The 23,793-nt window shown below is 38.5% G+C and overlaps 1 protein-coding gene across 1 annotated transcript in view; it reads right to left on the bottom strand.

Annotated features, from left to right (window-relative positions):
• Positions 1 to 246: 246 nt before the first annotated feature.
• Positions 247 to 23,793, bottom strand: part of LOC111062380 (proton channel OtopLc-like) — a 67,760-nt gene continuing 44,213 nt past the window's right edge. Inside the window, exons 3-11 of the mRNA XM_039438627.1 lie at positions 23,597 to 23,711; positions 22,776 to 23,019; positions 20,695 to 20,849; positions 20,106 to 20,385; positions 18,866 to 19,028; positions 16,606 to 17,006; positions 13,265 to 13,563; positions 6,968 to 7,227; positions 247 to 696 (exon numbers count right to left, since the gene is read on the bottom strand). Of these exons, the coding sequence (XP_039294561.1) occupies positions 6,994 to 7,227; positions 13,265 to 13,563; positions 16,606 to 17,006; positions 18,866 to 19,028; positions 20,106 to 20,385; positions 20,695 to 20,849; positions 22,776 to 23,019; positions 23,597 to 23,711 (1,891 nt within the window). The 3' untranslated portion in view covers positions 247 to 696; positions 6,968 to 6,993. The remainder of the gene's footprint in view (positions 697 to 6,967; positions 7,228 to 13,264; positions 13,564 to 16,605; positions 17,007 to 18,865; positions 19,029 to 20,105; positions 20,386 to 20,694; positions 20,850 to 22,775; positions 23,020 to 23,596; positions 23,712 to 23,793) is intronic.

Here is a 23,793-nt window from a genome sequence, read left to right on the forward strand (position 1 = left end):
AACATAGAAACTAATGGTATCTAGGATTATTTCTATGACGATGTGTGAATACTCTCATACAACCTACAGTATTCTTTCTTCAATGTTTGATTCCATTACGAACTGCTTGTTAAATAATCACTTTTGAACAATTAATTACGACATAGCAGTCAGGTATTCATAAATAAAAGCTATTAGCTTCTACTTACACTTTTATTTATATAAATACCTGACTGCTATGTCGTAATTAATTGTTCAAAAGTGAGTATTCTTTCCATGACGATGTGTGAATTCTCTCATAACAACCAATGTTATTCTTTCTCTAGCAAGCAGAACAGAAATTGATTGTAAAGCAGGGCTCAACCTAGAACTTAAGCATATGAAGGTTAGAATGCCAGGGCGCCTTGCGGAACGGTGTGCTGACTGGATGGGTGACCGTTCCCTCATAGACCATGTGACACACCTGGTGACAAGGGGATGACAGCGGTTTGTGACATCTGTGACACAGACTGGGTTTTTTTCTGCGTGGTGGGGGTAAAGTGTACTTGAGGGTGATGAATGGGGTCATGAGTCATGAATGGGCCATAGGCTGGCACATCGTGGGCCATGGATGGGCCATAGGGTGGCACATACGTCCAGCTTGGGTCATGGTAACCTCGGTCGATGGTCTGCAGAGATGACACACCTTTCGGTTTTTTTGCGGCTCTTCCTTTCGCCCTGAAACAATATTCATCAACTTTTTCACTTAGCTCATAGTTACAAACGTTTTAATAAGAAACACTTTCAAACACTTAAATTACGACATAGCAGTCTGATTTTTATGATTAAGATAATAAAAGTTAGGAGTCCTAACTCTGCCTATAAATATTTTTTTCCATTCCATTCCATTAAAAGCTATTAGCTTCTACTCAAGTTTGTGGAGCGCATTCGGACGCTGCATCCTTTTCTATATATATAAAAGCGAAATGGCACTCACTCACTGACTGACTGACTCACTCACTCACTCACTCACTCACTCGCATAACTAAAAATCTACCGGACCAAAAACGTTCAAATTTGGTATGTATGTTCAGTTGGCCCTTTAGAGGCGCACTAAGAAATCTTTTGGCAATATTTCAACTCTAAGGGTTGTTTTTAAGGGTTTAAAGTTCGTCTTTTAGCATGTATATTCTTCTTCTCCCAATCTCTTAATTATAATTGAAATTTCCATATCATATGTTACTATAGAACTATAATTTACATAGAGTACCTCTTCGAAACAGTTGTTAACTGGCAACTAAATTTATAATTTTGTCAGGTTGGCATTAAGTTGAGTTGCTTTGTTAGGTTGGCACCAAGTTGAAGATTTAAATGCATTTATCGCGGAAAAATTGATTGGGCACTGCTACTTCAATCCTGTGAATATTATATTTCTAGCTGTCAGGCTCGCTTCGCTCGCCATATCCGTTTAACCAGACGTTTAGTCTGGACTCCCGACTGGATTGTCCTAACATATGATAAAAATGCTCAAATGAAAAATGCAGGCGAGCGAAGCGAGCCTGCTGATCTCATTTTTGGACGATCCAGTCGGGGGTCCAGGGGGCGGAGCCCCCTGGCTAGACGGATACGGCGAGCGAAGCGAGCCTGACGGCTAGTTCATCATAAAAGCTTTCAATCATAAAACTCAAACTGCTATGTCGCAATCCAAGTGTACATTAACAAGCAGTTCGTAATGGAAAGAAAAATTGAAGAGTATTGTTACGGATTTCCACTCTACTAAAGTAGAGTGGGTTCTTAAACTGTAGAATGAGCTGACAACACTAAATTGCACTTTATTCCACTTCAAACTGAATAAATGAAAGAATTGACTCACTAAAATAACAGATAATCAACTCTACTACAGACAATAATTCAATCAACTAACAATTATCCAGATGGCTGATAAAAGATTCATCACTTATAACACAGTTAGTTATCTAGTATTCACAGTCCATCAACACAGTATGCATCACTATCACTGTCTGTATCTTAAACCACGACTCTGTATCACAGTTCGCGTATCACGTATCTTCACCACTGTTCCGTATCACGTGCTCGCGTGTCCGCATCACCGTCCTGTATCTTGTATCTTGATACAATTGTCACGACAATAATAATTATTATCACTGAACTACACTAGTAACTAGATAACTATTACGGTACTGTCACTATAGAATTATCACAATATCACTAGGAGCTGCAAGTCTTTGGGTACGGTTGACACTCTCTTCCTTCACCACTGAACTTCTTAGTTATCACTCACTTGGTTATCACTGACTCCTCTAGGAAAGCGATAGGCTACCTCTATTATACCCCTACGTTTTTATTTCAGAACAATCAGTTCAGAACAATCAGTTCAGTTCACCGCTACATTCTCTTGCTAACTGACGCGTTCCCAACAACTTCTGACCGGGCATCATACGCGTATCATACGCGTATCATACCCGTATCATACGCGTACCATACGCGTAATGTACTGGCATAGACCGCTGTTGATCCGGTGTAGTGGGCATAGTTGTTATTTTACGTGCCTGACATGGTCTTACACGGCTCTTTCTCGAAGACGGAGAGGTCCGATGCTCTATCCTCCACTAATCACTCCCACTACCTAGCAGCGTTCTCCTTCTTTTGTGTCTGTGTGAGAGAGCTTTGCAACGTGACGCACCAACACTCCCCTTCCAGCTATTGCTGGCAATGTTCCAAGTCATATACTGGTCAGCAGGTATAATATTGTTTTCATCACAAGAGCATGAAGCAAAATGACACGGCGCATCCAATTGTGCGCAGGATGTCTGTCTGTGTCTACGCTACAAACTGTGAAGGGAGAAATGAGTTTCTCCTCTTCATGTTAAAAGTAATATATCTCAGACTTTAGTCTCCTTGAAGTATTTAAAAATTAAACACGACTAGTTTCGACATAAATATGAATATAGTTATGATATGGTAATTTCACTTATAGAGAATAACTGGTTCCATTGTAATATGATTCAAATTATACAGTACTAGTTCAGACATTTTGGTTATTCTACACAAGAATGACATTCTCCATTCTCCATGAGAATGAACAAACGTCAAAACTAGTCATATAATTTTGAAAATATTCCAAGGGTTCTAGTTATTCTCCATAAGGGCCAGACCACATAAAACGTTTTTGAAGCGTTCGTTCAGACATTTTCCAGGCGCCAATCTAATCAGTCAATCAGAGAACTTCCTGCTCTGCCAATTCAAAAAACGCCGTCTGAAAATGCTTGAAAAAACTCCTAATGTGGATCCAACCTACGGCCCACGGGCCACATTCGGCCCGCGGATAGATTTTGTCTGGCCCGCCAAGAGTTAGGTATTGCAACAGATTTTTAAAATATATATTTACACAAAGAAGGTAACCTACTTCCATTTTACAGCTCTCTCCCAGAAATAGACTTTAACAACATAAAAACCCATGCTGAAGCTATGTTTTCTCTTTTTGGATCTACCTACAATTTATTGTGAGCAGACATTTTCTAAAATGAAGTTTGTTAAATCCGAATACAGATCTTCCTTATCACATGAACATTTAAAATCACTTTTTATGATTGGAACCACAAAATTTGATCCTAAATGGGCGGACATTTTAAGTGGAAAACAAATGCAATCTTATCACTAAATATAAATATTCTCTTTTAGCTTGGTAACTTATTGTAAATTCGTGTATTATCAAGTTATCTTATTACTATTAGAGAAAGTTATCATATTTTGTTCAACTTGCTAAACTCATGCATTCTCAAGTTTTCTTATGACTTTTTTACACTCAATAGATTTGACTTTGTATTGAAATGAAATGAATTGGTTTGTTTCTTCCTGTGATTTAATTAAACCTACTTAAAACTCCTCATATTATTTTAATGGAAATATAATAATTTTACACCCCCCAAATCCCCCGTCGTTTGTGTCCCCACAATTCAAATTCCACGTACATCCTTGTTATTGGCCCTCTAAGCCTCCCTAGAATTAACAATGTGGCCCTTGGATGGAAAAGGTTGGAGACTCCTGTTATAGAGGATAACTAGCACCTTTGTAATATATTATTAATTTCACGACTCCTTGTCACTTGAATACTAGTTTCGGCATTATGTCAATCTTAATACGAATTGAACAATCTAGTAGCCCTATTAAAATACTCAATCAAAATATTAATATTTATGTGAATGTTTGCAAGTAAAATTGAATCATTACCGTTTATTGGGGCGCGTCTTCCTTTGTCAATTGCCAGTATCTAAGCGCCCATTCCTGTAGGCCCTCTGCCAGACCTCCAGCAGGAGAACCCCCGAGTGGAAGCGGTAGAAGACAAGGAGAGGCAGAGATATCCTGGAGAGGACACCCCAAGCCAGGACTCGAGGAAGCGAAGCTGCAGCTCCTGACTCAGCCAGCTCTGTGTGACGAACGAGTCGAAAGCCCACAGCGTGGCATTGCAGCATAGCAGGAACGTTATCACCTGGATGCGAAACAGAAATTGATGGTTAAAGATACAGGATACAGGATACAAGATACAGGATACTAGATACAGAATACTAGATACAGAATACTAGATACAGGATACTACACAGTTTCTGATAAGTCACTCCCTATTTTTATACAGCTATAATTTCTTTATTTATGTACCAATTTTGTTAGAACTACATTATTTGTTGACTGAACGAAGTGAGGCCTAAGATTCAAGTCAACGGTTTGGCATTTCTCTTAATGTTTGAATGTTTGAATGTTAGAATGTTTGAATGTTTCAATGTTTCAATGTTTGAATGTTTAAATGTTTATATGTTGCGCATTTACGGCGAAACGCGGTAATAGATTTTCATGAAATTTGACAGGTATGTTCCTTTTTTAATTGCGCGTCGACGTATATACAAGGTTTTTTGGAAATTTTGCATTTCAAGGATAATATAAAAGGAAAATGGAGCCTCCATCATTCGCCAATATAAGAGTAAAAATCGGACTATAGAATTATTCATCATAAATCAGTTGACATGTGATTACACAGATGTGTAGAGAAGCCAGTCTATTATTGTATTTGTATAAGGTCTTTAGTTTCAATCAAAGAGGTATGCATCTTTAAGCTGGGGTTTACACCAAAGTTATTAACAAAATGGTTATAACTTAATCATTATAGATTCTATTAGATTGAACGGAAGTTGACAAACACATATGTTCATCATGTGTATGATAAGTTATGTTCAATCTAATATAATCTAAAAGGATTGAGTTATTAACATTTTTTAAATAAATTTGGTCTAATCGAAGCTTTAAGGTCTTTGGATTCAATATATTGCATGGTATTATAATGCGTGCCCATCAGTATCAATATCCTCACATTCGAAAAAACTAATTTAATAGGTGAATAAAAATAAACAAATGAACTAAATAATGCTGAAGAAATTATAATATTTTTGATTCTAAAAAATTAATTTTCATCAGATAGAAAGATCATCACGGAACTGGATGAATTATATCATATGGAATACAAATTCAAACGTGAAATGAGTTTGTTAACATTTGAAACAGTTGACATCGGGTACTTGTGGATGAGAATACTGCGTGAGGTCTACTGTTCACAGAACTACTAGTATACAGCTATAATTTCTTTATTCATTAACCAATTTTGTTAAAGCTACATTTGTTAGATAGAGCACTCCTTGAGGTTGTGTTTAACACTAATTTTCATTTTCGTCTCAGTTTAAAAATGCCCCCTCTCTTGACTGTGAAAGAACCAGCCAAAATAGCAGCTCGTTATGAGGTCTGGGGATCTGTGGTGCGAGTACAAAGGTGGTGGAGGGCTGAACGAGGGATCCATGCAACACTGGATGCAAAAACTGTTGAAAATTGCCATTCCAAATTACTAACAACAGGGAGTGTCGCAGATGCAAGACGATCAGGAAGACCATCAACGTCAAGGACAGCAGAGAATGTTGACAGAGTTCGTGAAATGTTCATGAGGAGCCCTAAGAAATCACTGCGTCAAGCATCTCGTGGCTTCCATGGTTTAAAACTGAGATCTTTCTTAAGAATCGTTTCAACAGAGTAACGTGAAAGACCACTTTCACGAGATGCTTGATGCAGTGATTTCTGAGGGCTCCTCATGAACATTTCACGAGCTCTGTCAACATTCTCTGCTGTTCTTGACGTTGATGGTCTTCATGATCGTCTTGCATCTGCGACACTCCCTGTTGTTAGTAGTTTGGAATGGCAATTTTTATCATATGTTAGGACGATCCAGTCGGGGGTCCAGACTAAACGGATATGGCGAGCAAAGCGAGCCTGACGGTTAGTAATATAATATTTCCAGGAATAGCTCTGATTGAAGTAGCAGTGCCCAATCAATTTTTCCGCGATAAATGCATTTCAATCTTCAACTTGGTGCCAACCTAACAAAGTCAACTCAACTTAATGCCAACCTGACAAAATTATTAATTTAGTTACCAGTTAACAACTGTTTCGAAGAGGTACTCTCTCTAGATTATAGTTCCATATTAGCATATGGTATGGACATTTTTCAATTATAATTAAGAGTATAAGAAGAATATACATGCTAAAAGACGAACTTTAAACCCTTAAAAACCACCCTTAGAGTTAAAATATAGGCCAACTGAGCATAACTACCAAATTTGAACGTTTTTGGTCCGGTAGATTTTTAGTTCTGCGAGTGAGTGAGTGAGTGAGTCAGTCAGTCAGTCAGTGAGTGAGTGCCATTTCGCTTTTATATATATATATATATATATATATATATATATATATATATATATATATATATATATATATATACATAATAACTAGCACCTTTGTAATATTTTATTAATTTCACGACTCCTTGTCACTTGAATACTAGTTTCGGCATTATGTCAATCTTAATACGAATTGAACAATCTAGTAGCCCTATTAAAATACTCAATCAAAATATTAATATTCATGTGAATGTTTGCAAGTAAAATTGAATCATTACCGTTTATTGGGGCGCGTCTTCCTTTGTCAATTGCCACTATCTAAGCGCCCATTCCTGTAGGCCCTCTGCCAGACCTCCAGCAGGAGAACCCCCGAGTGGAAGCGGTAGAAGACGAGGAGAGGCAGAGATATCCTGGAGAGGACACCCCAAGCCAGGACTCCGAGGAAGCGAAGCTGCAGCTCCTGACTCAGCCAGCTCTGTGTGACGAACGAGTCGAAAGCCCACAGCGTGGCATTGCAGCATAGCAGGAACGTTATCACCTGGATGCGACACAGAAATTGATGGTTAAAGATGACACAGGATACAGAATTCAAGATACAAGATACAGATACAGGATACAAGATACAGGATACTAGATACAGAATAAAAGATACAGGATACTACAGAGTTTCTGATAAGTCACTCCCTATTTTTAAACAGCTATAATTTCTTTATTTATGTACCAATTTTGTTAGAACTACATTATTTGTTGACCGAACGAAGTGAGGTCTAAGATTCAAGTCGACGGTTTGGCATTTCTCTTAATGTTTGATTCTATAGACTGTAGCTGATACAGGTTTATTGATGTAATTAACTGTTCATTCTCGTTCAAAATAATCAATTATTGTATTTGATTAATCAAGAAATTATATTTTTCAAAAATTTCTTAATGAATTTTCATTATTAAGATGAAATATTTCGGTAATCAATGATTAATTCTACATTTTTAAATGACGATCTGGCAAACAGAGCAAAGTGGGAAGGAGGTAGCGCCATCCGCTTTGTTGAATGATAGACAAGGATAGCAATACCATTGCTAATCAAATACTGCCAATATAACGTGGACCTCACTATAGATGCAGGATACAAGATTAGAGATTTACTACTTCGGTTTCTTTTGCTAACATGTATCGAAAGCAACAATAATGCGAGAAAAAGAAGAAGAAGAAGAAGACAGGAAAAGAAGCGGACAGGAGAAGTAGAGAAGATGGGAGAGGAAGGAGAAGAAGAAGAAGTGGGCAGGTGAAGAAGACAAGAAGGAAGAAAAAGGAGGCGAGGAGTGAGAAGAAGACAGGAGAAGAAGATGAGATGGAAAAATGAAGAAGAAAAAGAAGAAGACAGGAGAAGGAAAGGGAGAAAATGAAGAAGAAAAAAGAGGGAAAGAGAACAAAATGAAGGAGGAGCAGTGGAAAAGAAAAAGACTTAGAAGGAGATGAAGAAGAAGAAGAAGAAGAAGAAGAAGAGGAGAAGAGAGAGGAAGAAGAAGAGGTAGGAAAAACATGGAAATATGAATGGAAGGGAGAAGACATGAGGATGAAAAGAAGAAGACAGTAGAATAAGTAGAGGAAGAAGACGAGATGGAAGAGGAAGGGAGAAAAAGAAGAAGACAGGAGAAGAAGGAGTGGAAAAGAAGAAGAAGATGAAGAAGATGAAGAAGAAGAAGAAGAAGAAGAGAAGAAGAGAAAAAGAAGAAGAAGAAGAAGAAGAAGAAGAAGAAGGAGAAGAAGAGAAGAAGAAGAAGAAGAAGAAGAGAAGAAGAGAAAAAGAAGAAGAAGAAGAAGAAGAAGAAGAAGGAGAAGAAGAGAAGAAGAAGAAGAAGAAGAAGAAGAAGAAGAAGAAGAAGAAGAAGAGAAAGATAGGTGATGAACATGAAGAAGATGACAGGTGATGAACAAGAAGATGGGGCAGACAACAAGAGAAGAAGAAGATAGGTGAAGGAGAAATATAAGTAAAATAAAAAAGATGGGAGATGACGAAGAAGAACATAAAGGAGAAGAAAACTTGTTCCCTAATAGATTTGTTCATAATGCTCCTTTAAAAAGTTATAAGCGAAAAACTGAAGAAGGTACATTGTCCACGATGCCAATATTCTGAAGCCAAAGCAACTCAAGAAGCTGTGAGCTGTGAGCCAGGCTGCTAGAATTCAGATTGGGAACCCCCGCGCTATCTAGCGGGAGAAGCGTGAACTACGTGGAGCTGAGCGATAATACCAGCACAGACAGGAAATCAGTCCATTAGTTTTATTGAAATTGTGAATTTACCGTAGCTTTAACGTGAAAATGTGATGGGACAAAAGTTTTAGAAAATGATAATTTCTATCGATTTAGATATAGCATCATACTCTCAAAAGTTTGAGAAATTGATACGAACTGCTAAATTGTGGAAGGGTTTTTTGAACCGAGAACCATAGGCTACAGCTCTTCAGTTTCTTCTAAAAATTGCTGTCAAATACTGGCACAATTAAGCAATTATCTGCACAATTTGAAAGAGGAATTCATGCTTTATAGTTCTTGTACCATAGAATTTCTCGATTAACTGAGATTGAAGGCTGCAGTTTTCTTAAAACTGCAATCATGTTACAAAGTTGTTCGGTTTGTGAAGTTCTAGTTGAATTCCAATATTTATAGGCTTAATAGAACAATTATTGATTAAATATTGGTACGATTTGTTAGAAGAAGTTATGCTCTATAATTCTTGTTCAATAACATTTTTCAATTAACTGAGTTTAAAGGCTGTAATTTTCTTAAAACTGAAACCATGTTACAAAGTGGTTCGGGTTTTGAAGTTCTAGTTACATTTTCTGACACTAGGTGGCAGAAGCGTACGGTCTCTAAATTTCTGCAGTCAGTTTCCTCACTGACTGGGAAGTTTGAAACTGATAGCTTCCGAAGCCCAAAATCTCAGATCATAAAATCGGTAGTCGGTCCAGTTTTTCATTTATAACTTTTGAAAAGCCCATCGTAGCAAAATTTATGACATTTCCGATTTTGTAGACGAGAATATTCTCTACAAATTGGTATAATATAACTTATTCAAACATAAGAAATAGAGGATAAATAGAGCTGAGAAAGTGTAATGTGTGATCAAAGTTTTTGAAAATGTTTCAGATTCTGTTTTTCGCTCACAACTCTTGAACAGTTCATTATAGGTGAATTGAGTTTATATTAAATTTTGTAGAGGATAAACTTCTCTACAGAACCATATCAAATAGTATATTATTTAATGTAGAGCAGAGAAGAAGGAAAGCTGTGAAAATGGATGTGTATTCTAATTTTCACTGGGAATGTTTTCGGTTCTATTTTTGTCTATAACTTGAGAAAAGTGCATCGTAGCTGAATTTAGGTGTGAGCCAATATTGCAGAGAATAAAATTCTCCACAATATCGTATATGATAATGTATTAAGAATAATGTATTCAGACATAAAAAATTAAGGATAAAGAGAGCTAAAAGTAAAGAGAGCTACACGGAGATCTTGAGTTGAGAGCAGATGAAGAGAAAGAGGAGGAGGAGCAGAAGGAGGAGAAAGTTTTAAAGAAGGAGGGGAAGAAGGAGAAAAAGAAGAAGAAGAAGAGAAGAAGAAGAAGAAGAAGAGAAGAAGAAGAAGAAGAAGAAGAAGAAGAAGAAGAAGACAGGTGAGCAAAAGAAGAAGAAGACGACAGGAAAAGAAGTGAACAGAAGAAGTCGAGAAGATGGGAGAGGAAGGAGAAAAAGAAGAAGGAAGAAGAAGAAGAAGAAGAAGAAGAAGAAGAAGAAGACACTTTCATAATAATATTTTGAAAAAAATATTATGAATGTATTTGTCAATCAACACGTTTATAGTAGCCTACCAGCTACCAGCTATTATTAATGCAATGTTTAATGAAGTCTATAAAACAATTTATTCTCTATTCATGAGTACATAGCCTACACCCGTATAATACACTAATAAATCGAATAATCATCAATAAATCGAATCTTGGAAATGTGTTTAAAAGCCTACTGCTCTCAAAAAGGCTCTTAAATATGAGTTTCAAGGTCTTTTCAATTGATTTCTATGAAATCATCTACCACAAAGTCAGAACAGGCAATAGCCCAATCCTTGCACGTGAGTTGATGATGATCACTTTAATGACAAATAAATGAATTTGGATTTGAATAATTGCTCACCTGCCGCCCAGGTTTCGTCAGCAACTGATGTCTAGTGATGGACACACGTCGCAGCGCCTCGCCAATCAGCGTGCTCTGCGCACATGACTGCAACAGTTGCAGACCACTCACTATCACCAGCATGATGTGCTGACGTTGCTCCTGACTGTGCATCTCGGCCGTCACCAGTGTGCTCGCACCCACTAGCAGTCCGAACACACTGTACAACTGCACCCCGGCTAAGGTCACACTCGACAAAATACTGTCCAGAAGTGTCGGCGATCGACCCGAGTGTGACAGCTTCCTTACTTGTGCCAGTCCTGTAAATGAGCAACAAAGTTGATGAATGACAGTGTGCCATCACCCATTATCAAGCTAAGGTCACACTTGACAAAATACTGTCAAGAAGTGTCGGCGATCGACCCGAGTGTGACAATTTCCTAACTTGTGCCAGTCCTGTAAATGAGCAACAAAGTTGTTGAATAACAGTGTGCTAGCGTCCATGGCTGATGTCACATTAAATTTTGACAAAATACTGTCCAAATTAGTCGGTGATAGCCCGAGTGTGACAACTTCCTGATTTGTGCCAGTCCTGGAAATGAGCAACAAAGTTTATGAATGATAGTGTGATATCACCCATTATCAGGCTAAGGTCACACTCGACAAAATACTGTCCAGAAGTGTCGGCGATCGACCCGAGTGTGACAGCTTCCTTACTTGTGCCAGTCCTGTAAATGAGCAACAAAGCTGTTTAATGACAGTGTGATAGCACCCACTAGAAGGCTAATGTCACACTCGACAAAATACTGTCAAGAAGTGTCGGTGATCGACCCGAGTGTGACAGCTTCCTTACATGTGCCAGTCCTGGAAATTAGCAACAAAGTTGTTGAATAACAGTGTGCCATCACCCATGGCTAAGGTCACACTCGACAAAATATTGTCCAGAAGTGTCGGCGACCTGTCCGAGTGTGACAACTTCCTGATTTGTGCCAATCCTGTAAATAATTTAGTATCAACAGCTGTAATTTATTTGATAATTAAGTATGAGCATAGAGAAAAAATAGCATAAGATATCCCATGGTATAGGGCGTTTATGTTCCAAATTTTACTGATAACTCAAGCCGATAGTCCTAGTAGTTCTTTCTCATGAACCTATTTGACGCTGGTAACCTCTCATACTGTGCCGTTATTACAGTACTCTTTCATCCGGCCAAAACAACAGAAATAGACAGTAGTCGACAGTAATCGGCTGGAGTTAACAAATATCGGCTTGAAATTCGGAACATAAACGACTTATACCCAAGGGATATCTTCTTATTCTATATGTTCTCTGTGGAATCACCATAAATGATACAGCATCACCACAAAATGATACAGTATCACCATACATGATACATTATCAACACACATGATACAGTATCATCTCAACTTGATACACAACTCCAAAATTTGATACATAACTTCCAAACTTTGATTGAACTCTACAAGCCATGGGGTATCTTCGCATGCTATCTTTTCTCTCTATCTTTGCTACGGCTATATTAAACAAAATAATGAACTGTACCTATGATAGTCATCACAAGACTGATAGCAAGTATGGCTCCCAGGGTCCCAGAAGTCATCCAGAAAAGCGTCTCAGTAGGAAAACCTTCATCCTCCTTCACTACCAGGAATATAATGATCACAACGATCCCCGCAACTAGGCATAACAGTCCCATGAACAATCCCTTACTGGATCCTGCGCAGTCGATTTGAGATCCACTGTTGTAGCGAGGTTCCAGCAAACAACTGGATGAACACTTGTTGTTGTTGTTATTGTTGTTGTGATGGTGGTGGTGTGTGTGCGTGTGCGCGTGCGTGTGTGGCATGCATACGCCGCGATTCGTGTGCGCCGGCTTCAGTTTGCGTATGCGGTCGCGTCCGACGTTTTTGCCCATCACGTATGTGACGCCTGCTGCTATCAGGCTGAAATTAGAACAAAAAACATTAATAAAAATCACATTAGACACAGAGGTGTAATGGAATTTTACCATATTGTATAACTCGAAATAGTTTCTGAATATCTCTATTCTCTATTCTATTGTAGACTATTTCTATAAAAAATCTAATGAACCAAGAATGTAATGTATTCTAGAATACAATATATTCTCTATTCATGAGTACATAGCCTACACCCGTATAATACACTAATAAATCGAATAATCATCAATAAATCGAATCTTGGAAATGTGTTTAAAAGCCTACTGCTCTCAAAAAGGCTCTTAAATATGAGTTTCAAGGTCTTTTCAATTGATTTCTATGGAATCATCTACCACAAAGTCAGAACAGGCAATAGCCTAATCCTTGCAGGTCAGTTGATGATGATCACTTTAATGACAAATAAATGAATTTCGATTTGAATAATTGCTCACCTGCCGCCCAGGTTTCGTCAGCAACTGATGTCTAGTGATGGACACACGTCGCAGCGCCTCGCCAATCAGCGTGCTCTGCGCACATGACTGCAACAGTTGCAGGCCACTCACTATCACCAGCATGATGTGCTGACGTTGCTCCTGACTGTGCATCTCAGCCGTCACCAGTGTGCTCGCACCCACTAGCAGTCCGAACACACTGTACAACTGCACCCCGGCTAAGGTCACACTCGACAAAATACTGTCCAGAAGTGTCGGTGATCGACCCGAGTGTGACAGCTTCCTTACTTGTGCCAGTCCTGTAAATGAGCAACAAAGTTGATGAATGACAGTGTGATATCACCCATTATCAAGCTAAGGTCACACTCGACAAAATACTGTCCAGAAGTGTCGGCGATCGGCCCGAGTGTGACAGCTTCCTTACTTGTGCCAGTCCTGTAAATGAGCAACAAAGTTGTTGAATAACAGTGTGATAGCACCCATGGCTAATGTCACATTTGACAAAATACTGTTCAGAAGTGTCGGTGATCGACCCGAGTGTGACAGCTTCCTTACTTGTGTCAGTCCTGTAAATGAGCAACAATGTTGATGGATAACAGTGTGCTATCACCCCGGATAAGGTTACATTTGACAAAATACTGTCCAGAAGTGTCGGCGATCGGCCTGAGTGTGACAGCTTCCTTACTTGTGCCAATCATGTAAATGAGCAACAAAGTTGATGAATAACAGTGTGCTATCACCCATGGCTAATGTCGCATTTGACAAAATACTGTCCAGAAGTGTCGGCGATCGGCCTGAGTGTGACAGCTTCCTTACTTGTGCCAATCATGTAAATGAGCAACAAAGTTGATGAATAACAGTGTGCTATCACCCATGGCTAATGTCGCATTTGACAAAATACTGTCCAGAAGTGTCGGCGATCGGCCTGAGTGTGACAGCTTCCTTACTTGTGCCAATCATGTAAATGAGCAACAAAGTTGATGAATGACAGTGTGCCATCACCCATGGCTAATGTCGCATTTGACAAAATACTGTCCAGAAGTGTCGGCGATCGGCCTGAGTGTGACAGCTTCCTTACTCGTGCTAGTCCTGTAAATGAGCAACAAAGTTGATGAAAACAGTGTGCCATCACCCATGGCTAAGGTCACACTCGACAAAATATTGTCCAGAAGTGTCGGCGATCGTCCCGAGTGTGACAGCTTCCTTACTTGTCCTGTCCTGTTAATGAGCCACAAAGTTTATGAAAACAGTGTGCCATCACCCATGGCTAAGGTCACACTCGACAAAATATTGTCCAGAAGTGTCGGCGACCTGTCCGAGTGTGACAACTTCCTGATTTGTGCCAATCCTGTAAATAATTTAGTATTAACAGCTGTAATTTATTTGATAATTAAGTATGAGAATAGAGAAAAATAGCATAAGATATCCATGGTATAGGGCGTTTTTGTTCCAAATTTTACTGATACTCAAGCCAATAGTCCACGTAGTTCTTTCTCATGAAGCTATTTGACGCTGGTAATTTCTCATACTGTGCCGTTATTACAGTACTCTTTCATCCGGCCAAATCAATAGTAATAGACAGTAGTCGACAGTAATCGGCTGGAGTTAACAAATATCGGCTTGAAATTTGGAACATAAACGACTTATACCCAAGGGATATCTTCTTATTCTATCTTTTCTCGGTGGAATCACCATAAATGATACAGCATCACCACAAAATGATACAGTATCACCATACATGATACATTATCACCACACATGATACAGTATCATCTCGACTTGATACACAAAAACAAAATTTGATACAAAACTTCCAAACTTTGATTGAACTCTACAAGCCATGGGATATCTTTGCATGCTATCTTTTCTCTACGGCTATATTAAACAAATAAATATCGGGGCACCGAGCTTCGCTCGTTATTTTCATTTATTGATAAACAGAACACAATTCTCTAAAATGATCGTGTTTATATTTTACAGGCTGGCTATATGTCAGCTTATGAATTTCGGGGATGCGATATTTTGATTTTCCACAGAATTAATCGCTCACTTTTTACGGGGGCGCGACAGTCGAGACCGACGACATTCGAGGCCTACGACCGTAGAGGACTGTTTTACAGTCCTCTACGGTCGTAGGCCTCGACTGTCGGGAGTGTACGAAAATTAGAGTGGCCTCAACTGTCGCCTAACGCAGGCGACATTTGAGGCCACTTTTTCAGGAGTCCTCTCCCGTCGTAGGTCTCGACTGTCGGGGCTGTACAAAAATTAGAGTGGCCTCAACTGTCGCCTAACGCAAGCGACATTTGAGGCCTCTTTTTCAGGAGTCCTCTACCGTCGCAGGTCTCGACTGTCGGGCCTGTACAAAAATTAGAGACTCGCTTGCAGCAGGCGACAGTTGAGGACACATCCTACTGCGATTCCAGACAAAATACATTTTATAATGATTTAGTTTTTTGAGATTTTAGATTTAGATTTTATAATGATTATGAGAAAAGCTCAATGTATATATAGATCAAAAAAATGTAAAATGTGAATGTGTGAAATTGATAAAAGTTATTGATTTGTAACAGGATATTGATTCATAGAATAATATCCTACATCTATCATGAACTGAGAATTTGACATCAAAGTATCAAAAAGGTATTTATGAGTTTGAAAATTTCGTTTTTTATGTTGAAGCAACTAAGGTTTATTTACAGTTGTAAAGTTGCAATACTTATTCATAATATGGAAGGAATAATGGGATATTATTCAATTGCTGGTAAATCCATACAAATTAAATGACAATATTCTTTTGGTGCTGTCTACCATTCTGGAAAGCCTAGCGCAGGCGACAGTTGAGGCCTCTTTTTCAGGAGTCCTCTGCCGTCGCAGTCTCGACTGTCGGGGCTGTACAAAAATTAGAGTGGCCTCAACTGTCGCCTAACGCAGACGACATTTGAGGCCACTTTTTCAGGAGTCCTCTACCGTCGCTGGCCTCGAATGTCACCGGTTTCTACCGTCGCTGGTCTCGACTGTCGCTGGTCTCTTCTGTCGTTTGCCTCATTTGACATCGACCCACTTTTTACTATCCACAGACGACGAAAGTATCAGCTGTTTCAGCCAAGGATGAATTATCCTTCTAATGTCGTTCAGCGAGTTTTCTCAAGGATGAGACCTAGTGCAATCGAATTTTTATATCATAAACCTACTATATGTTCCAAATTTTGTGAAAATCGTTAGAGCCGTTTTCGAGATCCTTTGAACATAAATAACCAGACAACCAGATAATCAGATATAAAAATATAAACAGATATACAGAAATTGCTCGCTTAATATAATAGGATGAACGAGTACTGTACCTATGATAGTCATCACAAGACTGATAGCAAGTATGGCTCCCAGGGTCCCAGAAGTCATCCAGAACAAAGTTTCAGTCGGAAATCCTTCATCTTCCTTCACCACCAAGAATATAATAATCACAACGATCCCCGCAACTAGACATAGCAGTCCCATGAACAATCCTTTGCTGGATCCTGCGCAGTCGATTTGAGATCCACTGTTGTAGCGAGGCTCCAGCAAACAACTAGATGAACACTTGTTGTTGTTGTTATTGTTGTTGTGATGGTGGTGGTGTGTGTGCGTGTGCGCGTGCGTGTGTGGCATGCATACGCCGCGTTTCGTGTGCGCCGGCTTCAGTTTGCGTATGCGGTCGCGTCCGACGTTTTTGCCCATCACGTATGTGACGCCTGCTGCTATCAGGCTGAAATCAAACCAAAAAACATTAAACTTTAGACTCAGAGATGTAGTGGAATATTTCCATATTGTACATCTGATAATATATTATTCATTTTGCAACAGTGGGTGTCATGAAACTCCTTAAATTGTTTTTTTAATAGCTCTGATTTTCCATTGTTGAATGAAAAAGACTAAGAAATTGTAAACAGACCACAGATTTATTGATACTTAGAAAGACCGATTTCGGTTACTACACCATTGTCAATCTCTGATAAACTGACAAACAATTTTCTACTTTATTCCTATCTATTAAATTTAATGAACCTAGAATGCAATGTATTCTAGAATACAATATAATATATTTTATAGAAAATATTATTCTCTAATCCTTAAATACACTGTATTGATGAAAATCCTCAATATAGTTTTTGAATAACTTTAAATTCTCGTCACCTGATTTTCTATTTTATTTCAATCAATTAATTAAATCCAATGTACCTACAGTGAGGTCCACGTTATAATGGCAGTGGATAAAGATAGAAGAATAGCGTTGCCTATTCTCTGCCTTAATTAATTATATTTCTACACTGTCAAAAACAGATTTGGCATCGTTGCGGAGCTAGAAAAGGATAGTACTACCTGCTTTGTCGAATGATAGACAAGGATAGAAACATCAAAGTCAATCACATACTGTCATTATAACGTGGACCTCACTATATAAGCAACAGATGCTCTTTTGCTCTTTTGTATCTTCTCAAAAGCAACGTGTTGCATCCGAAAAGATACACAAGAAGCTTTAATATGTACCTTTCGATAAGCAACAGATGCTCTTTGTATCTTCTCAAAAGCAACGTGTTGCATCCAAAAGATACACAAGAAGATTTTTGGATGTCATTTTAGCACAAAACAGCCCATCAGCTGTTTTATTGGTGATACGTTGCAACCAATGTACCTAGAGTACCTGAATTCTAGGTACCTTGGTTGCAACTCTCTCATTCATGAAGAATCTCTGTGAGTAGGGTGCTTCCTCCATCTAGGGATCTAGGTTCTCTGGAGCGTATGTTTTTGGAAAAGTAGGAATATCATGCCGTTTCAAAGTCACAAAGTCAAAGCTACGGGACGAGTACTGTCACTACCTCCGTAAACAATGCCGTATTGCATTCTGGTGACGTCAACACAGATATAAAAATTTGTATAAATACTGCTACACCAATAAAAATTTGTTAATTTCAGCTGATCTATATGAGCTACTGTTTTTATTGGTGTAGGAACCCTACCTGTGCTGACGTCACGATCAACCATCTGTCATGCACTATGGCTTTGTTTACAGAGGTAGTGGTACTGTACATTTGTATAGTCATCATAACTGTATGATAAGAGAGAGTAGGGTTGTGTTTGTTCGTGCGTTCGTTTGTTCGTTTGTTCACATCAATACATGTCAACTTGTGGATTGCATACCGAAAAAACTGGAATGATTATATCTCCAAATTTTGCACCCAAATTCTAAAAATATCAATCTCGTGCACCTGGAAGCTCAAATTCCAATTTTCCTTCTAGATTTTTCAGAATTAAAGTTCAAATTTCATCAATAGTACATACGATTTCATAAAAAATCACCAAATCATATGGTCGAAATTAAAAAAGGAACATCTGTTTCTATTATTGCTTTCTACCTGATATCACTTAACCTCAATAATATTGTTTTAATAATTGATAAATATTTTTAATGATAATGATAATTATTTTAGAATAAATATAATAATAGTATTGTTTTGTAAACAATATTTTCATTTTCACAAACTCTGTATACATAAATGCATTTACTGTAATCAGCCACTATTCAAGGTGAAAATTGAACTAAGAATTTTTTTGTTGGTACTGTACCTGAACTGTACAATGAAGGGATAGAGGAACGGCATAGACGAAGTCCACAGCTGGCCGAGTGAATTGGTGTTCAAGCATTGATGCAGCTCCACTACCTGCGAGATGTGACTCTCCGAGATCGGTCTGTACAGATCGCTAGCAATCGCCCAGCTTGCATTGAAACCTGCCAACAAATTAATGGAAATTATAAATTCAAATTATGTATAAAATTTGTTCATGAGTTAACAATATTTACACAGACATCTCAAATCAGCCTCACAATAATTCTAAACTACAGGATGCATAAGGGTTGCATTAAGGATGCATAAGGATGCATTAAGATAATATTTAGCACATGATAAGCTCAGTTATCATATCAATCAATTTTATTAGAAAAACATTTTTACATTGTTGGGGCCTGCTGAACCCGTGGGTTTTTCATTGCAGAAGGCTTTTATTCGGATAATCAGTGGTGAAAGGAGACGTGATCACCCCCCTCCCTTTTAAGAGAAGCATCTATATTGCCTCTGCATCATTCATATATGTATTCAAAGTTCTCTCTTTGTTCTTTAGGGTGTGATCACATTGAATGTGTATATGTGCAAGTGCACGTCAGATCATGCATGAGCCAAAAAACAAAACTTGGAAAGAGCAATTGAAACAGGTTGTGACTTGCATGTAGCTGCTCACACTAAACGCAACCAGCAAGTGCAAGCGTGCCCCGTGGGTTGGGGGAGCTTTGAGTCGATCATAGTACTCAAGAATGTGTTGAAAACCAGAATTCACCCACAGTATCCATGCTTGTCGTAGGAGGCGACTAAAATGGACCTCAAGGCAACTCCAGAAGTTGCCTTGCCCTTCAAACCCACGGGATCTGCCCCATCAGGGCAGTTTCGGAGGGGCAAAAAGAATAACCCAAGAGACCAGAGATGGGCGGAAATTCAGGCACAAATGTGGGTCAAGAGGCTGAGTCGAGGGTGGCCGTGCGCCGGGCGCCCTAGAGGCAGTTTGGCGTTCCCTCTCTCAGAGGGAGGACCTACAAAAAGGCCAGGAGTGGAACTCACGTAGGTCACGAGTTTGTGGGTGGAGAGGCTAAGACTAACCACTGCTCAAAGAAGGGCAGAGTAGAGTAGAGTTGGCTCAATAGAGTTAATATGCCAGTTACTAGACCACTAACTCTACTAGCGAAAATCAGGGTTTAGTATTATATTTTCAATAAACACTGTAATCTTGATTAGTTTGAAAACATATCTGTACTCACCCCTACCCACAGCCTCCCTGCGCACCCTGTTCATAGTGACCGACCGGGGGAACCCCTTCAGTTGCAGGGGCGTAGGAATGCCCGCGTCAAAGGGTGACGACGACCGTGAGGTGACTCCGTGCTGCCCCGTCACCGAGTTGACCGTCTGAGCCAAGTGCACGAAGTAGGTCCACTCCATGCCGCTCTCCCAGATGACAAGGCGCGCCCACAACGCCAGGTTGGTCGCTGCCAGGTGCATGAAGCCGAATCTCGCCACCAGGCCGAATTTCTCCACTAGAACCTGTGGTAAAACAAGGTGAAAAGGTGGTGGGTTTCAGTTCTAACTGGCAGTAATGATTGTGGTTATACGATTGTATTGGCAGTATATGAGATTAAGACCTAGAGATTAAAATTTCAAGCAAATCAGTTTAGTAGTGATGATGCGTCAAACATATATTTCGTATCTTGTACATGTATAAGCCAATCCTTCCCTCTATTTTAATTATAAATAGGCAGTAAACAACAGACGAACTCTTCACTACCTTATCGTTCAAGATTGAATACTGCTGAGGATTTGAAACTCATTTCAGAACGAATTGAACTTACGTACCTGGGAATTGACGAAGAGAAAATGCATTTGCAGAAATGTGAAAAGTCCATGGAGAACGGGATGGACAAAAACGACATCGTTGAGACAGGCTCCCTCCATCATAGAGTGCATCGCCATCTCAAGCCCGTTAAAAACAAGGGTGCCCAAGCCAAATGCTGCAATCAAAACACAAAAAATCAATTGAGTACAAAGTGCATGATCAAAAGTATATATTGAAAACTTTCACAAACAATGTTTTACTTGAGATGAAGGTGCATACTAGAAGATAATATGAGGCATACTGTTTTGAAGCACGTCACAATTTAATGGGAAACGCGAATGGTGTTCTGGAAGTGTAAATTTGAAGCAACTTACATTTGATTATTGATCAAACAAATTGACATTATCGATAAGGATAGACTATTAACTTTAGAAGAGAGAGAATTTCTTTTCCTTGTTCTTCTGTACTGGATGAGACTGAACACTGGATACATTTTGTTAAATTCAATTCAGTTGGAATGAATACTATTCATATACAAATACAACGCAGGTAAAAACAACAGGCATTCGCCCAAAATTGCTCTAAACCTCAATTTGGAATACACAGTCTAGAGGTTATGTAAAAATTATAACTTAGTTCGATGATACTATTCAAAAGCGCTAACATTCTTCTTGTAACCAAATAGCTTTATACTTGATACAGTGGAAGAAATTATTCTTTAAGTTGTTTCATCCTCTTGTCGCATCAAATAATTACGGGTTACATCAAATAACTAGATTCAAATTAATTGAAAACTAATTATGCTTTTCAGTGCGAATTGATCTCTTGCATTCAAACGAAAACAACAAACCACATTTATTTGTCAAATAGTAAACTAAATTGATGCTCTTTTTATAATGACGAGAGTAGACTTCAACACAGAAGAAGACTTCTTATCTATCTATGTATTATTATCTATTGGCAACTGACAACAACTGAAGGAAATTCTATGAACGGTTCTTACAAAAATACTCTTCAGAGCCATGATATTGAACTAGTTTGGATTCTCGATCAATTGATCAATGTGGATGTATTTGAAATTCATGAATATACCATTCATTAGCATAGTTCATATGTTCTCATGCAACTGCAACTGCTATTCTTTTGATTCATTGATCAATTTATTGCTTGATTGATTGTTCATTTCAGTGACCTGACACAGAAAATGGTGATAACGTGGACCTCACCATAGAACAAGAATAACCACAACATGATACAGTTTCAAAACAATATGATACAGTATAACAACACATGATACAGTATCATCTCATGATACACAACACTGTGATTTGTAGATTCGCTATCTGCATTGTCGAATAGTAGATAGAGATAGCAACACCAATGTTAATCAAATACCTCCATTATAACATGTATATACACATATATAACCTCACTATAGAACAAGAACAACCACAACATCATGATACAGTATCACCACACATGATACAGAATCAAACCAATGTAATACAGTATCATCTCAACTTGATACACAACACTATGATTTGATACATTCGCTATCTGATTTGTTGAGTGATAGACAAGTATAGCAATACCAATGTTAATCGAATACTGCCATTATAACGTGGACCTAATTATAGACTCTGTGACTCTCCAAACGCACGAGTGAGAGTGAGATAGAACTGGTGGTAGATGCTTTAACTATTCTTAAAATGATTGACTGACTGACTCACTGGATGATTGGAGAGCAACATTGATTAATTGGTTGTTTGATTGACAAATTGATTGATGAATTGACTAATAGCATTCTGTGATCTACCTAAGGTACCAACCCTATACCATGGGATATTCTTCCCTACCCTTTTTTGGGATCTTGTTATGCTTTTCTCAATGGTATCACCACAAAATGATACAGCATTACCACAAAATGGTACCGTATCACCACACATGATACAGTATCAACACAATATGATATCATAATCATCTTAACTTGATACACAGCACCAACATTTGATACAAAACTTCGAAACTTTGAATGGATTCTACAAACCGTGGGATATCTTCTTATTATTTATATTTTCTGTATGCTGATTCTCTCACTCACCTAAAGCTCCAACCCTGAGATAGAAGCTCGTCGCGGACGTTTTATCGCGCGATATGTGCGCTCGCTTGAGCGACCCGAATCGCGTCAGTGACAGTGATCCGAGCTCGGCGTCAGTGATGACGGACGTGGTGATTCCGACGTCGGCGTCTCCACTGAACGACGCACAGCTGTCCACTAGCACCCAGATGTAGATGCAGATTATAACCGCTATGCTCCCGACGTACAGGTACATCAGATACAAACCCTGACAAACAAAAAATACATAATTGAATAAAAAAACAAATATGTTGTCAAATTCTACACAGATTTATTCGGTACACGACCATGGTTTCGTGACCACACCGGTCACATTTTCAAGTATAATAATAATAATAATAATATCGAGTGACCTGGTTGGCTCAGGTCTGGTGTCAGAGTTTTCAGGTCGCAACTGATCAATTTCAGGGCCTCTGACATGACCTAACGACTGCTTTTTAGGCAGCCGGGACCGACGGCTTAAAGTTGACTGAACAGTCAACTGAACACGAGTGGTCACGAAACCATATTTGTGTTTTTATCCAATTATGGAACGGTTCTACAATATTGACAATGACTCAGTCGATTTTTTAAAAAAATACATAAACCTAGTAAAGTGTTTGGTAATACGACAAAAGTGATCATTCATCAATTTATTGCTAGAAATTGACTAAGTGAAAAATAAATAAAAGAAATGAAAATTTGATTGTTATCAAGAATTGAGTTATCCAAAGAATTGACATGGAACTATATTGTATAGAATGAAGTTTTAGAATAATATAATAATTATACTGTAGTGTTCTTACCTGTAATGATAGTAATTTGACTGAGTTGTCCATAGATTCAATCAACGTGAAGGCTATCATCAATATTATCAATAATTTGCCATACAATGAACTGAGTAGCACCCACAGGTAACAGCTGCAACAAAAGACAGAAACAATTTGAGCAATTAAAAATAGTAAACGATGAAACAATAATTGAAAGGAGAAATATGACTATG

The sequence above is a fragment of the Nilaparvata lugens genome, chromosome 12, assembly GCF_014356525.2.
Source record: "Nilaparvata lugens isolate BPH chromosome 12, ASM1435652v1, whole genome shotgun sequence".
NCBI classification, from domain to species: Eukaryota; Metazoa; Arthropoda; class Insecta; order Hemiptera; family Delphacidae; genus Nilaparvata; species Nilaparvata lugens.